A 13,595-nucleotide genomic window follows, 5' to 3' on the forward strand; every position below is an offset into this window, starting at 1 on the left:
ACACTTATGTAACTGTGCCAAGGTAATATATTTACACCTAAAATGTTAGAGTTGAAAATTCCAAAGTGGTGAAAATATGCTTGGGTTATATGGTCCATATGATGCCCATATGCACTAAAAAAATCATTTCACTGTGTGGGACATGTATATTTTGAAGTCAGTGTTTGGCAGTAACATTGTATTACCAACTTTGATCTTTCACCAAAATACAACCTACAAGGTTATATATATTTTTAATCATTCTTGCTGAAACCAACCAAAAACATGCAGGATTAACAGATAGACTTTAAATCAATTTTGGATTGTAAGCCTGGTCAAGCTAATTTCATTGTCTTCTCTATCTCAAGAGCAGAAACTGGATAGACACAGAAGTAACCTTTCACCTAGCAGAGGTAGCAACCAGAAGGAACTAGTTAGTAATTTAGGCTATAGTTGGTGGCTGTGTTTCCCCAAGCTGTCATCAAATATCATGTAACAATTATGCTATTCTGGCAGATATAAACACTGAAAATCCCTTTTTCTGGAAGATTGAGCCTAACCTGCTCAGATATGTGCCCTGAATCCCACTATCATCTCCTTGTTATATTTTAATTTCCCCGTATGTGAGCAGCTAATAGGTGTGGTCGAGGAGAGTGGCTTTGAACCTGAACAGCTTTACTATGTTGAACTCCTAGATGGTAAAATCAACATTAAAATAGAGCTGAAGGAAAACTTGAAATTTATTTCAGCAAGAATGAAAGGTGAAGTCTTCTACCTGCCGCTCCCCTGCCTTTGCTTCTGTCAAGAAAGGAAAACGCAAAATTGTGAAGTACTGTACTTAAACATGTGTTCCGTGTTGGTTTAAAATGTCCTCTAAGTGCATATACTAGCCTGTTTGGAAATAGCACGCACTTGATGAGCTAACTTCTCACATCCTGGCCCCACACCGCTGGGCCAAGTATGCTGTGATCTCACAGGTGAGGTCTTCACATGCCCTCCCTCCTGCAACTTCCCACACTCCCATTACAGGGCAGCTCCCTCCCTCCATGTTCCTTACCCCAGGCATGCCTCTACTACCTCCTCTGGCCTAAACAGCACGATGCTTAGAATGCCCTGCCCTTAAGGCATTTTGTTCATCATGCCACAAAAATGTATTGTGTGTTGACCACAGGGCTGGTCCCAGATACTCCTTAATTATGACAGAGCTCTGTCCTTACTTTCCCTCAGCACCCCAGGCCCCTCCTAAGAATGCCTAGGCAACTGGCCCCTATGGCAATGGCCATTTAACATGGTGTCAGAGGCCTAGTATTTTGTTTTATAATGTTAGATTCAGATTTAGTGACTCTGGAATGCTCATTAATCTTGGTACTTACCCACCTCGAAGGTGATTTTTATCTTAGGCGAGGATTTATTGGCTTGGGGTAATATAAATTGGTATTCCACATATCTAAGAGAGGACTATACTGATATCCTTTCAGAAATGCAAGCCCTTGCAACACTTGTCCTTTGCAGTCTTAGAAGAACCTAAGTTCTACAAACTAGGAAGTCACAAACTAGAAACAGAGTACATCCCCTACACATCCCCACACCTGAAGCATTTTCAAGTAGGACAGGTGACAAGGCCTATGATCACTCCCTGCTGACATCATTGACTCAGTTTCATAAAATGTTCCGTAGCTGGAAAAAAAAAAATATATATATATATATATACTTTATTTTAGAGCAACATTTACAATCTCTTGAATATTACCAGGTAGGCAAATGAACTAAAAACCTAATTTCTAATATAACCACAGCTCTAGGTTTTGTATGGAAGAGTTAGCTTCATCCAGCACCTTGTCGTCATTACCTTAATAATGCCAGACTATTCCAGAGGGAAGTATCAGTGATGATTTCAACAATTTCTTGTGAAATGTTTTGCTATATCATCATACCATAAATTTCAAATGGCTCATCCCAGCTGCAACCAAGAGAGCAACACCCTGTCACCAGCATTACAGAATATGATGGGACAGCCTAAATGTCTAGTATAAATCGCAAATGCTCCACCCTGAACTGGCCAGGATAGATTTAAATTACATTTCAAAGCTCATACAAAGATTGGAAAAAAGAAAATTTACCTCATGGCCTCAAGGTAAATACTGTGACTGATTTTTTAAAATGTTTGATTCATCGGACTTCTGGGAAGAAATAAAGGTGATTCAGATTCTGGTTCTAAAATGTCACTTTTTAAATGGTGGTCTTGCTGAATGACCTCAGTCAGTCTCCTATCACCTTAGGAAGCATTAGACCATTGACTGGAGTCATAATTCCTTGAAGAAATGTGGAGAAGATGGGAAGTGTGAAGCAGCAAGGCTAGTGAGTGTGAGGCAATGGTACTGTATTAGGTACTAATTGATAAAGCAAGACAGAAATAAGAACAAGAAAATGTAAATTTATATATAAAACTATGTGAGTTGTGACATACTTTGCCAAAACCATATACAAATATTTAACTACAGATAGATATATTTAGTTTCACATATCTTTATATACACAGCTATGTATGACTGAAAGCAGAATATTAAGAACATGTTGTCTTGCCTCTTCTTTTTTTTTTTTTTTTTTTTATCTTGCCTCTTCCTTACACTGACTCTGCTGAAATTATCCCAGATAAATGTCTAGGAACTGCCTACCATTGATCAACTACATAACCTTAGCAAGTCTTCCCAGCTTTCTAAGCCTCAGTTTCCTTATCTGTAAAACAGTATAAAAATAGTCCTTACCTCATGGAGTTGTGGAGAGAATTGCATGGTGCATGTCATGCTCTTAGCATTGACACCTGGCTCATGATGTACAACTCATAGATTTCAACTCTCATTTTGACTGTGGGCACCAGAATGAAATTTCTGGTCATTACTGTACCAAGCTAAATGTTCCCTTGCTCCATGAAGATTTCCATAAGGGGTCCTGCACACCATCTTGAAAGACTAGCCAGTAACTCTATGCCAATCACTGCTCAAACTCCTGTTTTCTTAGCTCCGAGTCAGAGACATGCCAGTGTCATTGGGAACATTGTTTCCCATAGATGTAGAAAAGATTGCATTTCATGGGTTTAGTCATTGTGCACCTTGTTCTCTTTCTCTGTTCCAACTTCCAAAGCTGTCCAGGTCACTAAAGAAATGAACTAGAATCAAAAGGAAACCAGCAAAGATTGGAGTCCCCAGTGTGAGGCCCCAGGAGAACAGCAGTTTACAGAATATTAGATATTAAAACACAGCTCTTGGCCTCCCTTCCAAATACAGCAATAGCCAGTTGATTAAAATATTACATGTGAAGGTCTTAGGGACATTTTTTCTTGTCACTCTGCTCTCCTGCATTAAATTATCACATTTCAACTTTGGCAGCTCTATAACTTTGGTGGCATTTTTTGAAGCTTTTCATCAGTACTGGTGCAAGCTTTCCCATTAAGGAGGTTGCCCTCCTCAAGAGACATGTTTATAGAGGCACAAGCTCATGAGTCCTTACTCTCTGATGGAGCGATGCTTGACAAGATGGGCAGCCCTGGGCTTTAAGCTGCAATCTCTGACATGCAGCCAGAGTCCTACCATTCACAGAGGCCTCCCACCAGCTGCCTTGTCTACACTTCATCACTGCACACACGCCCACTCTGGCCTGACAGTGTGATTTGTACGCAGGTGTCCAGGAGGCTGTGGTGAGCTGCCTGAACAAACAGACACGGGAGCCTGCTGATGAGAACCTGTGTGTGACCAGCCGCCGGCCCCCACGGCTCCTCAAATCCTGCAGTTTGGATCCCTGCCCCGCCAGGTAAGGGGCACAGTGCCTGCCCTGCTACCCAGGAGCATGTTCAGAGTAGGGTGCATCTGTCCGTGGGCAAGACCAGAATGCTTATTGTTCAAAACCCAGTGTTTTGAAAACCAATTAGCATCAGTTAAAACTTTTAGTCAAATCCACTTAAATTTAATTGAAACCAGGACTTTGGAATTCCAGCCCAGTGGTCATGCTCAGAGTCCAGAAGACTCTATGCACTGGAATGAGCCGCATGGCATGACGGGAATGTGCTCGTGCTGCACTGCCGTTGTCTCCTGAAGGGAACTTGAAGCAACCACAGACTTCAGGATCTCTGCCATTTTTAGCCTGGGTCCCAAACCCTCACACCATAGTAATGGATTACAGAGTATAAGAAACTGAAGTGACTGGGTGGTATAATTGATCCACTGTGAAATCTGTATGCACACAGCATGCAGATTCATTATAGCATGCTCTGGAGTATATGTGTGTCATTCCACATGCATAAAATCAATTGAAGCATTTCATTGTTCGGTCCTGCCTGGGTCTCATTTTTACCCAACCTTGAGTCTTAATCAATCCAATCACTGGTTTAGTCCACACAATTTTATGGTGTCTTGAGAGACTTGCCTGCAGATACTTCTTTGGAACAAATCTCTGTGGAAGCTAAACCATTTTATCAATGATTCTGGTTTCAAAGAGAGATGTTTAAAGAACCAAAGCCAGATTTTCAGGTCTGCTGATGGGATGAAGAATGTTCTAAGATAAGGTCATATCCTAGCTATAAAGAGGAATGCTTTTTCAGAACAATATTTCTTCTCTTCCTACAAAGTAACATGGAAGAAGCACTGTGTTGCCTTCAGGAATCGACGATAATTTGCGGATACAGCTTGACTTATTTCTCAGCAAAATGCCTTCCTTTGGAACTTAAAGGGTCCAGACTATAGGTCATATCAGGGCACAAGCTTATAGTGACACTTCTTCTGGTCACAGAGATGTCTCATATAGTGATCTAAATGGGGGACCTGGCAATCCCTTTTCCAACACAAAAGTGAGGAGGCCACTGGTGCCATCTTCTCCACAGCAACCAGAAAAGCAGTCAGCCATTGCTTGGAGCAGCACCCCACCCATAAGAGGAGCAGTCAATAAAATAGATTCAAGGGCTAGACCCAGAAAGAGCTAGATTCAGTGCATTAAATCCTGAAAGACCTCTTTCCTCTCCCTGTTCGACCTAGTCACACATCTCCAACCTAACCTCACAGTTCTCCAGTTGGGCAAACCTAACTGCACAGGCAAGGGATATTAACCCTTTCTATTTGACTACATTCTTTCCAAATTGGAAAAAGCAGAGTAGTTTTGGCATGGACAGCCTGTAAGGGCCTTGGCTAGGAAGTCCAGAGGTTCTCATCTTAGCTTTGTCACCCACGAGCTGTGTGGCATTGGGAAAATGTCTGCCCTTTTTGTTTCCACATCTACAAAACGAACAGGCTATATCTGAGGTCACTACATCCTGCTCAAATATCCCGTGACTCTTTGTTAGTCTATAGGCAGACGCACTGGACAGCTACTGCTGTGGGCTGGTAATTGATGTCATTTCTGTTCCACTTATTTACCGTCACTTTAAAAACAAGCCTAAGTGTCTAACCACATTCCAGGGCTGTAATGACATCCAAATGCTGTGATGGGCTGAGGAGTCAGCACCCGGGCCCAGCTGAAGATCTTGTGGGATTTGCAGCCACTAAACACGATCCTCCCCGGGCAGCAGAAGGGATAGGACACAAGGTGTTACTTCCCATCCTCAAAGTACGGAGCACGGTTAAATTAGATGAGCTTAATTTGCTCTGTGACCTTTATATTGACTCCCAGACAAGGACTCTTGTTAGGCTTAACTTTATTGCATTTGCTCCAGATAAACTTAGTACTTTGATCTTCTACCAGCCAATTGTCAGACTGACAGGCAAGACCTCTCTTACAGGGCACAGCCAGGGGCTTTGGGGCCAACCAGCCATAGTTGAGTGTTTAAAGACTGAGGCTAATGAAAACGACAGAGAGGGCCAACAGACAGTGGCCTGAGATGACTCACACTCTTCATCTTGTGTTAAAGGGCCGAAGTCAAATTTTCATCTTAAAAAGGGAGAAATGAACGGAGATGCATCTCCCATGAGATATTTCAAAATGTTGTCGGGGGAAAACAATCTCTCATTCGGAAAAGAGGTATAGACGTACATGGAAGAGAAAATGGGTCTGGTAGGGACATAATAGCGTGTTGTTTTCCCGAGCACCTTCTGTTCAGTTTCATTTAAATCTTTAATTCTTCTTGTGCACAGATCAGTGATCCCTGCACATTTTAGAGTATCCTCTGATGGACTCTTGGCCTGCACTGATGTCCATGTGTTCAAAACACAGTAGCATTTTTCTCTGGGACATGCAGAAATGATGTTTCTAGTCTTGTTCACCGGGTTTATGTCACTGAGAGGTGGCTGCTGGTTAAGATAAGTAGCTTTCCCAGGCAGTTGTCAGTGCTATGGAGGTTAGGGAACCACTTTTCCTCTATGTGTGGTCAGAGTTATCAGATCAGAGAATGCCATAGACCTGGAGGGCATGTCCCATCTGGGCTGTCTTTCTGAGATTAAATTTACCTTCTCCTGACTTAGTCTGTGTGGCTAGCAGAGCCGGTATCAGAAGCACGTGCCCAACTTTCTCCAGGTTTAGATGAATACAGTCTCACACCCAGCTATCCACAGCAAGAAGGGTATTCTCAAGCTGGAGGTTTTCTTATAGTTCCAATACGTGTGTGTGTGCGTGCGCGCGTGCACGCACATGAGTGGGCATGAGCATGGACTGCCAGCATTTTGAGGGCACTTTAAAAAAAATAGTAGTTGTCTATTAAAGAGGACTATATTTTAAAGTCCTCACTATCAACTCTGTGTCCAAATCTTCCTCTCTTATGAAACTAGCAGTTGGCATTATGTCTGACACACAGCAGGTGCTTAGTGTTTATTGAATACATGGGCATAACAGACAGGGCCAAATGTATAAGGAGTAATATTTAGATCCGAGTATTAATGATAGCTGGGAAGACACCAGTGCTGTGTATCTCTACTGTCCATCCACCTATCCCCTCTCTTCCACCCACAAGACGATGCTGAAAGGGCTATTATTAGAGTCCCTTCTGTAACTTTAAAGCTTTAAATACCAATTCAATATATAAATAGACTTAGGATAAGGAATCCTTTATGTTAGGAGCCATGTATAGCAGAGTATCCCCAAGATAAGAGTAAGAGAGCAAACTTTAATAGAGGAAAGAATGGACATAATGGAGGCTGAGTGAATTGTTAGCATTACCCAAGGAGTAGTTTGATTGTTGGGAGAGACGGAAAGTAGTACATCCCCCTTAACAATCTTGCCTAAAATTGGTAAGAAGAAATTAGGACCATTTTTACTTGTGAGCTGACGATGAGAATATTGCATCAATGTTAATAGCAAAGAGGTTATAATTACAAGGAAGGAAAATTATTTTTGTTACCTTTACCACCATCTGAGTTATTGGTGTTGAGAAGCCCCTCCACCCTGCTCACCTTCATGGGTGAGTTAGACTGGTTTAAGGGAGAAATGTCCAAAAAGGAACTAAAATCAGGTTGGCCTCCTTTTCCCAATATGGAAGCTTTTCCCAATACAGAAGCTTTTCCCAATACGGAAGCTTTCTGAGTATTATAATTATGCAAGTTATTATACATGAATATTCTCATTCTTTAAAAGTCAAATGCAGCAGAAGTAATCAAGGAAGAAAGACACATATCCCCTTTTTACCACCATACTCTATAGTTCCAGAACCTTCGGCTCCCCAGAGATAAACCACTATTAATGATTTAGTATATACCTTTCCAGACCTTTTTCTGTGAATTTATATACATATATGAACATGTATTTATATACATATATGTGAATTTATATACATATATGAACATGAATATCTATTTATATACATATATAGGCTTTCTTCCCATTGGAACATATTATGTATATTACTTGGAAACTTGATTTTTCACTTAATAATGTCTACTAAAAAATCTCTCCCATCCTTGAGACCACCAAAATAAAATCCAGCAGATAAATTTCGATCTGTGTTCAGATACTGCTCTCTTATGATTAGCTACATACATGACCTTTAAGAGGCTATATACCTTTTTGAATCCTCAGATTCTTCATCTCTAAGATAGGATCATAGTGGGAACTCAGAAAAATTCTCTTTTTCCTCTCTTTCCTTTCTTGGTGAGCAATACTTTTAGTTTGAAATAAAACATAATTTTTTGTATTTAGGACTTAAATTTGATTAGATTTTTCTCTCTTATTTAACTAGGTCTTATTAAGTTTTACTGACTATCTCCCTGGTTTATTCTAGCAATGACATGAACAGCCCAAAGAGAGCCAGAAAGCACTACCTTTAAAAAAAAAAAAAAGAGCATGACTGTTATTAATTATAAGCATTTGATAGCTTGGCCAGTGTGTGTTGAAAAGATTTGGTAAACGTACGTGGAGGAGGGGAAAGAAATAAGCAATGAAAGCCAGATGGCTGAAAATGAAGGAAATTCCAGGCAATTTCTGCAGCTTTGTTCTAACATACTTTTTAAACTAAACTTTTATTTCTGTGCAACAGAGAACAGCTGAGTGGTGCAGAATAGATAAACAGTGAAGGGGGAAAAAAAAGCCCGTAATTCCAGGAACAGGACTTGGTTTCTGCCCCTCGCCTCAACCTCAGTCTCTTTTCTCAGACCTAGGGTGGTACCTCGAACCAGCAAGAACTATAAAAGAAGTTTGAGAATCCCTATTTGAGACGAGAGAGTTAAGAAAAACGTCTTAAAGGTCACAGAGTCTCCTCTTTAAAAGCAAACTTCAGAATGCCTATTTTATTATACACTAACAAAATCCATGCGTACTAGCAGCAAATGATTTCCAATTTCTAATTTTCTTTTATATTGGCCTAAAATGGCTAGAGCAGAAGGTGTTGCCTTTTTACACAACCACGTTTTAATTTATTTGATGGGGCTTTCAAAGTTTTGCAGGCACCTTCCCCTTTGACAGCTTGTTTTAAGGGTTACTGTTTCAACATGCTCTCCAAATATTGGTTTATCTTCTGCTGTGTTCCCAAAGTTTCCATATGCTGCCTTTTGGCTCTGTCCATGCTAACTTTTAAGCACTTCAAGCATAAGCACACCAAAGCTCACTGGCGTCCACAGAAATTGAGTCCAGATTTAGGGGCCATATTCAGGCGCCTTTGGAGAGTTAATGCTATTACTATCGTCATCCTCCTTGGTAAATCCAGATGCATAATTACACCGTCTCTCTTTTCTTCCATTGATGGACAAGTTACAATAGAGGAACCTGCCAAGACCTTTTTCTTAACTATTGAACCTGATTGGCCCAATGGCAGCCTCGTTTATTTCTCTCCCCAGGAATGTGTTGGCCCAGTGATCAGAATCATTCCCAGCAGCATTTTGACATCAACAAGGATAAACGTCACATATATGCTTGCCTCAGGGCTTCAATCTCCATTTTTCATGAAGAGAGCCCTTTCCATGTTTGCACATCACCTGTTACATCAACCCCCAACCTCCGTGAAGTGAGCTTGGATGGTATTAGAAATTGTTTTTGCGTGTATAGATTTATTTAGTCATTGCATGAATCTGGGGCAAAAAAAAAAAAAAAAATCAAGGGATCAAGTCTACCTTCCCATCATGTCACATGAAAACACAAATGACTCATTCTAAAAAGATAGAAACATCAGCTTTAGGAAAATCCTTTCAGTTAAGTCCTGAAAGGGAAATTTCCCTGGTTTCTTAACATCCGTATAGTTAGACAGCCCCTTACACCACATAGTTCTGCCTGGACTCTGAGAAAGTTCTTATACAGACCATTGATGAAGTTAACCTTCTGCACAAAAAAAAAAAAAAAAAAAAAAAAAAAAAGGCAGAGAATGTTTTATATCTCAATTCAGTCACAAATGAAAGTACACCATCAGATACGACAGTCTGCTTGTATTTGGCCCTCAGAGATGAAGAGAAAACAAAATCTGTGACCAGTTAGTGGAAGAGGAAGATTTCAAACCATAACTGCTGTAAATGAGGCAAGCACACGGTTCTGTGGAAGCTGAGGTTGAGGGAAGGCTTCCTGGAGGAGGCGATGCCTGGGCTGAATCGTAAGGCATAAGTAGGAGTTGCCTAAGGTGAAGGAGAAAGAAGAGAAATGTTGCAGGCAGAAGGAAGGCATGAGCAGGAAGAAAAGGCAACAGTGGAAGCTGGTATTAGAGGGTAGGCAGGGGCCAGATCCAGGATATCCCAATAGGCTAGGTTAAGTTGTTTGGACTTTATATCTTAGAGGCAGTGGAGAGCCATTGAAGGGAGTTAAACAGGTAGAGCAGAACAGTCAGATGTGCTGGAAGAAATGACTGGCTGCTCACCCAATAGAACTGAAGTGCTAACGGTGGCTAGCTTGTATTTTATGATAGGCATCTGCACCTTTTTTCCTGTAGAGTCACAAAACAGTGTGTTCTATGTGATCCACAGTGTTACATTTTCCCTGAAAGTAATAATGATCTCTTGCCTGGAAAAGGTTAGCATTTTCAGCACTCTCACAATCAGCCCAGTATGGTGTGGACTCAGCCTATCCTCCTGGCAGGAGGATAACACCCCAAGCAAGAGTATCATGAAGGAAACAATGACAGGTGCAGCTGGATGATCCCTAGTCCTTGCACCCCATTGTATGATTCTTTGAAGGTAATGATAATTATCCACAGAATTGAAGCTCTTCAAAACCAAAAGATGAGTTCTATTAGGAAAACATCTTGAGGGATCCCTGGGTGGCGCAGCGGTTTGGCGCCTGCCTTTGGCCCAGGGCACGATCCTGGAGACCAGGGATCGAATCCCACATCGGGCTCCCGGTGCATGGAGCCTGCTTCTCCATCTCCCTCTGCCTGTGTCTCTGCCTCTCTCTCTCTCTATGTCTATCATAAATAAATAAATCTTTAAAAAAAAAAAAAAAGAAAACACCTTGAGTCAAATTTAAGTTTTGAAGATAAAACACTTCTATTAGTCAAAAATAAAATAAAATAAAATAAAATAAATAAATAAATAAATAAATAAAACGGGGGGAACTAGCCTTAAATAAAGGAGCCATAAATTAAGGAGCCATAGAAGTCTATAGGGAATAAGACTTAGATTTCCATAAGAAAAAATTAGGCAAGAGCAGTGAAACTTGGCAGTCAGGATGGTAGAACACTAAAATGATGAACATTTTAAAAATATTTCAGTGGTATCTGTCCATGTGTAAAAGAGTAGAAAATATTGGAATCCCTTGGTTTAGAATTTTATAGTACCCTTTAAGATAACTAGAATTTCTCTTTATTCAATCCTCCATTAAGCAAATTTACTGAATGCCAATTTTGTGCTGGGCATTGTGCTGAGGATACAATGATGAAAAAAACCCACTTTGTTCCCTGAAGCCGAGTCTGGGTAATGGTCCTGAAGAAGCCATTGCATATTTCTTATCATGGCTACTTTTAAGTGTTGCCCTTCTAAACAGAGTTATTAAACTAAACATCCTCCCACATTCTTCACTGCTCCAAGAGCTGACGTATCTGAACCAGTCATCAATCCCATTGCATGTAAGACCATGAGGATGGAAATATCACCACCTGATAGCTCCCTGTTGTAGATATAGTGATGAAACATTGGAGTTTTACAGTTCACAAACCTTCCAGCTTACAAATCAATCAACAGAAGTAGAGTGGAGACTCCCAAAGTAAATCTTTTTCAGTTTTTTTTTTTTTTGCCTTTTCTTATAAACCAGTGTTTCTAAAGTCTGAAGTAATCATTTAAAGGCAAGCAATAATTTGGCCCATGCTTTGAAATGAGAATTATTGCTGCCTAAGTGTGCCCGATGCCTTCTTTGGAAACTTTGAACGAAGGCCTCATATGCAATTTGAGATGGAGAGCTTTACTGTGACCTTAGTGTTAGAAATCTGCTATGTTACTCTGTTCCTTAAACTTGGAAAACAAAGTAGGAAAAAGACTTAAGAAACAGATAAAGAAAAAAAGGAATATTTTTTAAAAAAGGAAAAAGATATTTAAGCAACATAAAAATGAAAGACCCAAAAAGAGAATGCCCTGGTTTGTGCCCAATTACCTGGGGGATATAGTTGAAAAACAGTTTATTCTTCTGAAAACATTATTCTTGTCATGCCCTGGCCCAAGATCAGGCAGTTCTTAGGTTATCTACCGTGGTTACAGAAAGATCTGTCACAGAGCAAAGCCCAGCCAACTTTCCTGTGGTGAATCAGTGTTCTTCCTTAACACCTGAATTTTCCCATTCCTTTGTTTCTTCATCATTTTGTCTTCAAGGACCAGGGCTTCAAGGAATTTCTATATTTGTGTTAGTGATACGTTGAAGCTTAGAATGATTGGAATTAGATTAACAGAGCTCCCAGATCCACAAGATGCTCATTGCTTTCTCATGCAGCTTTTATTTCACTTGTGCAGTGACTGTCCTTGAGGCCTAGACAGACATGGACACAGGCCATAGGCTGCATGCTAGGACAGCTGAAAGTGGTGTGTTCTCTGTAACTCAGTGCTATGGACTGCGGGTCCTGAGTGGGTGGACATAACTGCTTTCCTGGCTGGCCAGAGATAGCTCCTCAGGTGATTCAAAGAGCCAAAAAGGGCCTTCACCTTGGCTGTGTAGAACCTGATACTTATTCAACTATCAATAATGTTTTATATACCAAAGCCATAGTTTGCTTTGGTACATGCCTCTGGGAGAGGTAGCTCATGATCATCTTAGCATAATTTTTTTTAAATCAGACACCATATTTTTCCTAATAGGAATCTTGGTCACATGGGATCTTGATTTCAGGATAAGAACCAAAAGGAAACTTGGTGATGCCAAAACTCAGTATTCCCCACCAGGAAGAGGAAGGCTGCCTGGAATAAGGGAGAAATCATAAGTTTTTGAGATCAGACAGTTGTTGGCCTCCTAATTTGCTTTGTGGCATTAGGCTGGCTACTATAACCTCTTTAAGGCTGGCTTGTCCTTAACTGTAAGACAAAGATAATTGTCCAAACCACAGACAGGGGTTGTAAAGATGATCATATGTGTAAAACAACTCAGCCAGTTCCTACTTCATGAAACAGACACTCAAAAAAATAGTTTTCCATCCCTTTTAGATCCCTATGCAGGAAGCCATACAATTTAAGAAAGCCTTTGTATTTATTTTATAGTTGTTACAGTTTATTCCTAAACTTTCTTAACCAGCTAGAGAAGAGCAGATCAAAGGGGAGGGTATACATAGAACCTAGCTCCAAGCCAGATTTCTGTATAGCCCTTGCTGGGTTTCTAAGGTAGCTCTGGAACAAGAATCAGAACAGCTGGTTCTCATGGATTCCACCAAGCCTACCAAAGGTAGCTGTTGTTGGGACATTCCATTTAACTTTAACACCCAATCCAATATGGTGTGTTTTTTCTAAGAGCAATAATAAGATGACGATGATGTGGGAACAGGGGAGATAGAGTCCAAATATTCCTAAAAAGTGAATATCCTATATGATATGAGTGAAGAAAGTAAGACCTGTGGGCAAGGGAGGTGTGAGTACTGGAAATGAGCAGATGTGTCCTTATGGTCAGAAAAGCCTTTAATGAGTCAGGAAGCAATCAGAAAGCTTATACAAATAATGTTATTCCCAACCAGTGTCTCCTCAAATACGTGTGGGAAAGGAAAGAAAGGGAGGAAGGAAGAAACTTTAAAAAAAGTGAAGGAAAGAAGTAAAATCTAACTC

The 13,595-nt window shown here is 40.5% G+C and overlaps 1 protein-coding gene across 4 annotated transcripts in view; it reads left to right on the forward strand.

Moving 5' to 3' along the window:
* The window catches only part of ADAMTSL1 (ADAMTS like 1), an 873,193-nt gene that overhangs the window by 687,072 nt on the left and 172,526 nt on the right, over positions 1-13,595 (forward strand). For all 4 annotated transcript variants that reach the window (XM_049116156.1, XM_049116157.1, XM_049116158.1 and 1 more), the window contains one exon: positions 3,657-3,786. In XM_049116156.1, coding sequence (XP_048972113.1) covers positions 3,657-3,786 — 130 coding nt within the window. The remainder of the gene's footprint in view (positions 1-3,656; positions 3,787-13,595) is intronic.

Source organism: Canis lupus, chromosome 11 (assembly GCF_003254725.2).
Source record: "Canis lupus dingo isolate Sandy chromosome 11, ASM325472v2, whole genome shotgun sequence".
Lineage (NCBI taxonomy): Eukaryota > Metazoa > Chordata > Mammalia > Carnivora > Canidae > Canis > Canis lupus.